Below are 7,958 nucleotides of genomic sequence, written 5' to 3'. Positions count from 1 at the left end.
AATTGGGACTGTTGCTGACAGAAATGTGAAAATAATAAAAAAAAAAGGGGGGGGGGGGGAACACCAGCGTCACAATCAGAAAAACTGCAGCTGAGAAAAAAAAAAACACGCACACTATACTGACACGCTACACTATACTCACACTATACTGACACACTATACTCACACTACACTATACTGACACACTACACTATACTTACACTATACTGACACACTATACTCACACTACACTTTACTGACACACTATACTAACACTACACTAAAACTGTACACTCAGAGTCACAATGTGAACACACTAACTTGCAAACTGAGCCTCGCAAATTCAGCCGAATGGGTGGACAGGCGATGTTCTGGCTGAACTATTGCTTGGCCCAAACAGTCCACCCAACTCTACTTTCAATATTATTTACATCTGTTAATGGAGATTTCACATCAGTTCATATTGTAACAAGTTATTTCTTGCTATTTCAGCATTTAAATCTAACAATAAGTCTATATCTGAAAATATATAGAAAACAATCTGTGCAAGTGAAATTTTTTTATGTGTTATCTACTAATATTCGGAAATCTTGGCTGCCTTAACATCTTCAAATGTAAAATGTGGACAGAACAGTACTTAGAAGTTAAAATAGGGAAAATCACTTTGGAATCTTGTCTTTTTCATATCAGTGTTGGCAACTTAATGTTCTCTAGCGTTATCAACTTGTGTTATTAAAGTGTTTATAAAATGAAACACAGATGTCAAGCATACAGAGTTGAAGGTTAATTAAACTATTTTAAATGCTGGAAAATTACTGATTAGTATCGCTTATCTTAGAAAATGCTGCCTTTTGCCAATTTGTGGTTTGGTGGTAGGTGATAGTATACACCTTCTCTCACTATATATATAAGGAACTCATTTTACAAAAATCAGCCAGGCTTCTTTGGTAAGAGGTTGTGAAAATTTGCAATCATGAAGATTCTCATCTTTGTGCTGGCATGCCTGCAGCTCTCTCATGGGCTTGTCAGGTAAGTACCACTACATACATTTAAGAAATAGTATGACAGAGTAACTTAAAGTGATTTTTGACATACAAGGCAGATCATATTAAAATTGACCCATCTGAAAATATGTCAATATCACTTTTACTTTCTGAATTCATATTGCCTTTGTCATATAAACTGTGGTAGAAAATCATGCATTTTTGTTTTGTTACTAACACTGTAGCATGCTATAGTATAAAACTTTTGAAAACATCCATACCCAAAGCGAACTCAGCATCATACTGTCACGTTAATCCAGATACAGATGGAACTTAAAAAAGAAACGTATAACTGTAATTAGTGAACTGCTGCATTTCCAAGCCATTTTATTTATTTACTTTTTATTAATTTGCCTCAAGTAAGAATAGCGAAAATTAATAAAAGTTGTAGTCCTTTGAAAGTTCTGAAAAAAAAATGTTAATTTTAGATGTAAAAATAACAAATAGATTTATACTTACCTGCTCTGTGCAATGCAACGGCCCTGCAAATCCCCTTCTCGAGACCCTTGCTAGCGCTCCTGGCTCCTACTCTTCTCGTTGTGCCACTATAGAAAGCTGCTTTTTATGGTGGCATACCTCTGAGCTCGATCCGGAGCCACGCTGCCAGGAATCATAGACACAGACAACGGGGGCTTTGCCCCTCCCCCCCACACTTCTAATCACAGGATTTGACTGACAGCAGTGGAAGCCAATGGCTCCCGCTGCCTCAGCAAAGCATATGAGATTGCGAAGTGAGAGGAGAGATCTGCTGCAGACAGGCACAGCGCTGGATCGAGTGAGGGCTCAGGTAACTATAAGGCGGGGGGGAGGGATGAGAGGGTGATACTTTTACCTAAACATTTTTTTACCATAAAGCAAGGAATTATACATTTGACATTGGAAGAAAAAAAAAGGAGAAATTTTGCAATGGGGAGACCTGTTCTGTTCACAGCTGTCAAAGAGTGTATTTTCTCTCATATTTGAGAAATTTCAAATTACTTTCTGTTTTGTCTGTGGAGCAAGAAGTGAAGAGAATCTTCCTAGTGGGACACAGGCAATAAAACACATTTTAAAAACTCCCCACTCTATCCAAACCTAGAAAAGGAAATATATATATATATATTAGAGGTCGACCGATATGGGTTTTTCTCTGGCCGATGCCGATATTTAGAAATCGCGGTGGCCGATGGCCGATATGTGATGCCGATTTTTTTGGGCCGATATATTTGGCCGATTTTTTTTTTTCCCTTTCTTTTTTCCCTTCATCTCATAAAATCTAACAGTTAGACCCCTTTCACACTGGGGCGCTTTTGGGCTAAAAATAGCGCCTGTAAAGTGCCTGTAAAACGGCTCCCCTGCAGTCTCAGTGTGATATCCCGAGTGCTTTCACACTGAGGCGATGCGCTGGCAGGATGTAAAAAAAAGTCCTGCAAACGGCATCTTTGGAGCGGTGTATACCGCTGCTCCACCACTCCTGCCCATTGAAATGAATGCGCACCGCTGCCGAAGCGCCTGCAAAGCGTTTTGGCAGCGGCGCTTCAGGGGCGCATTTAACCCCTTCCTCGGCCGCTAGCTGGGTTATAAGCGCCCCGCTAGCAGCCGAATAGCGCCTCTAAAATGACGGTAAAGCGCCGCTAAAACTAGCAGCGTTTTACCATCAACGCATGCCCGCTCCAGTGTGAAAGCAACCTTAAGTAATACAGAAATGTTTTTTCATTTAAACATTAAATAAAACAAACCTTCAATCAGTTCACTTGTATGTATAATTTAGAAAAAAAAACAAAACAAAAAAAAAAATCTTAAATAATAAATACACAAAAACAGGTAATCAATTTTTAATTCATTACTGTATTTTTTTTTTTTTTTTAAATTGCGTTTGAAAGACCGCTGCGCAAATACCGTGTGACATAAAATATTGCAACAATCACCATTTTATTCCCTAGGGTCTCTGCTAAAAAAATATATATAATGTTTGGGGGTTCTAAGTGATTTTCTAGCAGAAAATACAGGATTTTTACTTGTAAGCAACAAGTGTCAGAAAAGATTTAGTCTTTAAATGGTTAAACTGAGAGCTTCTACACACGGAGTTCAGTCTATTGATAAAAAGAACCTGAAAGATACAAATGTATCTTCTTATCAGACTTGGCAGGCTGCCCAGAGGAGGAGAGAATCCTCTCCACAGATAACTTCAGGAAACTTGCATTAACTTCTATTACAGAAGTCATTTGCAAGTCACGGCTGAAGTTATAATCGGCCTTTTTTATCAGCACAATCGGCCAATGCCGATTAAGTAAAAAACGCCAAATATCGGCCGATATATCGGCCGGCCGATATATCGGTCGACCTCTAATATATATATATATATATATATATATATACACACACACACACACGTACACACTTTAAGATAAGCAGGTGAAATTAATTGTGAAATTCTTTAAAGGGTGAGTGTCAGCTTAGAAATACAGTTGGCTTTCAGCACCTAAGGTTGGCCATAGACGGTTCGAACCTTGGCCAGTTCAGCAGGAACCAGACAAGAGTCAAACCATGTGTGGGCAGGCTGAATGTACCAAGTTGATCAACCTGGGTACAACCAGCCTGCCGGATTCACATGTGATTATCGCTAGCAGCTGCTATAGTCGCTACCAATAATCACTGTCTTCTCCCGGTGGGGGCGGCTTCCCCCCCACCAGGAGCAGACAATTGTTTGGTAGGAGGGATTCCCCTGTCAGCACTGTCTGTGTTGATGGGGGAATCTGTGGTTGCAAATATGACATTTGCACAGTCTATGGCCTGCTTAAGAATGTGCTTTTATTTAAAGAATCTGCGCATTGTAAAGCAGTCCATAAATTAGTCTTTTTTTTCTGTTCAACCAGCGGGTTTGTTGAGTGAAAAAGAATGACTCAATGCCTCCATCCACACATTCAAGGTGGATGGGGGAATCCTCCCTGCTGAACCTTTGTATTCTGACAGTAGGGAGACTTCCCTGCCATCAGAATACACTGATCAGCACTGATGGCTATAGCCTGGCTTTAAGGGAGAATCAGTAGATTGACTTCTGTACAACCAAAGTGCCCATACATGGATCGAAATTAAACCAGTTCCTGCTGAACTGGCCACAATTCAATCCACGTATAGTCGGCTTAAAGTGGTTGTAAGGGTAGAAGTTTTTTTACCATAATGCAATCTATGCGCCCCTCCCCACAGCACCACCTTATATTTCCCTGAGCCCATTTTCCAATCAGCTTTGTGTTCAAGAGCAGTGGCTCTCTTCGATCTCTTTGCCATTGGCTTCTGCTGCTGTCAATCAAATCCTGTAAAGAGAGAGCTGGGGGTGGGGCTGAGCCACATTGTCGGTGTCAACAGATGCAGACAGTGCAGCTTAAGAAAAAAAAATCTGTTTGATGTTACAATTGCTTTAAATATTTCAACTATAATCAAGCTATGTGAATCCTACTCACATCCTTTAAGCAGAACTCAGCCTAAACAACTGGATGGATCTTTTTTTACCCTGTTCCCCCTGGCATGTAAGATAACTGGGGTTGAAAGCTAGTGAAGATGGACTGTAGTGCAGGCAGATGGCAACCATGAGGTCTCCTAAAGGCTTGATCACAGAAAAGTATTTTTTTTCTGCATGCGTTCTGCAAGGGCACAGAGAAAACAAAGAATCTATATTACATATGTGCAGAAAAAATCCGCCTGTGATAACCAGTGTTACGGTGTGAACAGGACACAAAGAAAACAATTGTTTTCTTTGTGTCCCTACAGAGACATATGTAATAAATACACACATCTCTGCACATGGTGTGAAGAAGCCAATGCAAGTCAAATATGCACCTTTTTTCCATCAGTTTTTATGCACATATGGTGTGAAAAAGGTTTAAAACAAAACATGACATTTTCATATTAGTTTCAGCTCCCTCCCAGGATTCGTGCTCTCCGCCCACAGTATTTTTTTTCACAGGCATCCCATCATAATGCATTAATAAACCAAATAAAATATATATATGTTTGCTAGTGTGTATGAATTCTATCTTTTTTCTACTTACTATTTAGAAATTCTCTTCTGGTTGTTGCCATGATGATTGTGGGCATGTGAAGCCCAATCTCAACCTCTTCCTGGATTAGTGATGGAGAGGTGCATGCTAAATAACCAGCATGCACGTCTCAATCTCGCATGCGCAATGCTCCAGCAGCCATAGCGACGATTGTTTACCAAGTTGCCATAACAACAGGCGGCGACAGAGGAAAACCTCGCCCCATTGTTTTGGCAACCTATATAGATCCGCCTTAAATCACGTCATTTCCTGTTGGGAAAAAAACACTATTTTTTGACACACTCCTGCCCACTGACTCCTGGGAAATGATGGCTCACATTTCCCAGGAGCACAGGCAAGGAAGGAAGTGATGCAGAACCCCATGGACCCAAAAGTGGCAGAATAGGAGCCACCACATAGCAACAGGGCATTTCTGGTGTGTAAAAAAAATATTTTTAATCCAAATTTTTTGTTTGTTAATACAAGTAAAGGACTGTGATAATGTAAAAATGTTTTTCAGGGTGGAACTTCGCTTTAACAATATTTTAGTACTAACATATAAAAATAACTTTGCATGTTTGCACTAGAGAGATACTTATAATTCTAAACAAAAAATAATTAATTATAATTTAAATAAAATCTTTGCACTGCCTGCTCATTGAATCAAATGGCTTCTGACAATTTGCAGTAGATGGGTGCTCTATCTTCTAGTTGTTCAGAGCTTAAATGTTGTTTACAATGCTTCTAGAGGTAAAGCCAGCATTTACCCTAAATAGGAAAATGATAGATAGTTACACTCAATCATTGATGGGTTATGGCACAAAATCCTATCTATATAAATATATAGAATCCAATCTATATAATCTCAAAATCTTATACTAAATTTATTTTCTAAGGCATACATTCAAAATAGAGCAAGCATTAGCTTAATGTTAGAAGTAAACCATGATTGAACAAGTACATCGTTTATCTGCGCTGAAATATATTGCTTTATATTGGTAAACTCAAAGGTTATTCTTTGATTTATTTTCCTCTCTTTGCTAATAGGGAACTGTGAGTGCACACCTTTGGGCTGATTTACTAAAGAAGTTGTGAATCTTCACATGATAAATTGCGTGAATAATTACTTTAAATTATCCAATCATTTACATAAATGATTGTGTTATGATTCTCAACTACTTTAGTAAATCAGCCTTAGCACTCTCTTTTTGGAAATGTGTGTTGTATACCTTTTTTTCTTTAAAGCTACTGAAGACACTGAAAAGGACCTCCACTTCTTATTTTACTCAGTGAATCAGTCCTGTTTATATATATATATATATATATATATATATATATATATATATACACACATACACACACACACATTTCAGATAAAATGTATTCTCAAAACCATTCTTCTTATTAAAAATATTTCTGTCCTATTTTTCAGGGTTCCTCTGAATAAGGGGAAGTCCATCCGACAGAATATGAGGGAAGCTGGAGTGCTGGACAAGTATTTGCAGTCTCATAAGATTGACCTGTCTGACAAGTACAGGGGATATGCTGTCGTTTCAGAGTCTATGTATTTCGATGTAAGTTTACAAAAAAAATCACATCTGATAGTTATTGTAGAACATTTTCCTGAATTATATGGCCAGGGTTGTACTCTCCAGCTGCACATATGCAACAACATAATTTACAGTTTATGTTTCCTTTGTTTGACTTTACCTTTTCATTTTGAAAACTATTCCAGCTTCAAAGTTGATAGAAGCACAGTATGGAGCACTGAGAGGAGTCACAAGACTCTCCAGAGCTCAATATGAAGCTATATATTTTTATGTTGGCTGTTGATTGGAGATTTTTATAGTGCAATAACGAGGCTTTATAATAAACCAGCCATTCTCAACCAGTGTTCTGTAGAACCCCGTGATTCCTTCAGAAGTTGCTAGGGGTTCCTTGAGCTTTGGCTGGCTGACCTCCCATGTGATGGTTCCTGCATAGCTCTGGAGCCAACCACTGTGGGGGGCATTCTGTAATGGAAGTGATTTTTTCCCATTGACTTAAGCAGACAACATGCTATCTCCATTAAGTCATTCTTGTTTAATTTTCATATACATTTTATTTTTTAATTGCTTAGAATTCATTGTTGTAGGCTCTTGCCCTGAACTAAAAACACAAAGATCCTATTTTCAATTCCCATTACAGTCATGGCAATAACTGTTTTTATGAAATAAAATATTTTAGGTAGCAACACATTAAAGTGTATCTAAAGCCCAAACTATTTTTTTTTTTCATTTTGGATACAGTGATGAGGAGTTACAACCACTGTCAGGTTTTTATAGCTAGTAAAGTCTAATGAGAGTGCCAGACCAAAGAAATGCAAAAATCTTTTAATACTGGTATTAGTTCATAACAAGAAAACAGCCAATGCAGTTTGGGGTTCCAAGATCTCCCCCTTGATCAAGCCTCAAATATTGTATTTTTTTAGGAGGACTGTAAAAATTACAAAAATTAAAGACATCAAAATAAAACATCTAATGATTGGTAATGGTAAGCTGCAATATGTTACATTTTTGGTTTTGGGTTTAATACTGCTTTAATTATTTGAAGGGTGAACAGTGAAAAGTACACTCAGCTGCTATGCTGCTACATTGCCCTTGGGTACTTTTCAATGTTGTCCTGAAAAATGGGGAGATCACTGAGCCCCCAAAATTTGTTTGATGCTTTATGTTTTCTTGTTATGAACCAATACTAGTAGTAAAGATTTGTGGACTTTTAGGTCCTTGGTTAGTCCTTGGTTACTCCTTAATTAGACTTTCTATACCTGGATTCCAAACACTGGTTAATGGGTATCCTGTTTTGTGCTAAGAGCAGCCTCACCAGAGCCATTGCACATTGTATAAAGATGTTTGACCTTCTTCAACCAGGAATTATTGCT

At 38.2% G+C, this 7,958-nt stretch overlaps 1 protein-coding gene across 1 annotated transcript in view; it reads left to right on the top strand.

The window, feature by feature from the left end:
- The first annotated feature begins 855 nt into the window (after positions 1-855).
- The window catches only part of LOC141128565 (gastricsin-like), a 28,451-nt gene continuing 21,348 nt past the window's right edge, over positions 856-7,958 (top strand). Inside the window, exons 1-2 of the mRNA XM_073615924.1 lie at positions 856-1,008; positions 6,471-6,612. Of these exons, the coding sequence (XP_073472025.1) occupies positions 953-1,008; positions 6,471-6,612 (198 nt within the window). The 5' untranslated portion in view covers positions 856-952. The remainder of the gene's footprint in view (positions 1,009-6,470; positions 6,613-7,958) is intronic.

Source organism: Aquarana catesbeiana, linkage group LG02 (genome assembly GCF_042186555.1).
Source record: "Aquarana catesbeiana isolate 2022-GZ linkage group LG02, ASM4218655v1, whole genome shotgun sequence".
Lineage (NCBI taxonomy): Eukaryota > Metazoa > Chordata > Amphibia > Anura > Ranidae > Aquarana > Aquarana catesbeiana.
Note: the sequence above shows the minus strand (reverse complement) of the source record. Positions and strands in the feature narration are given on the sequence as shown.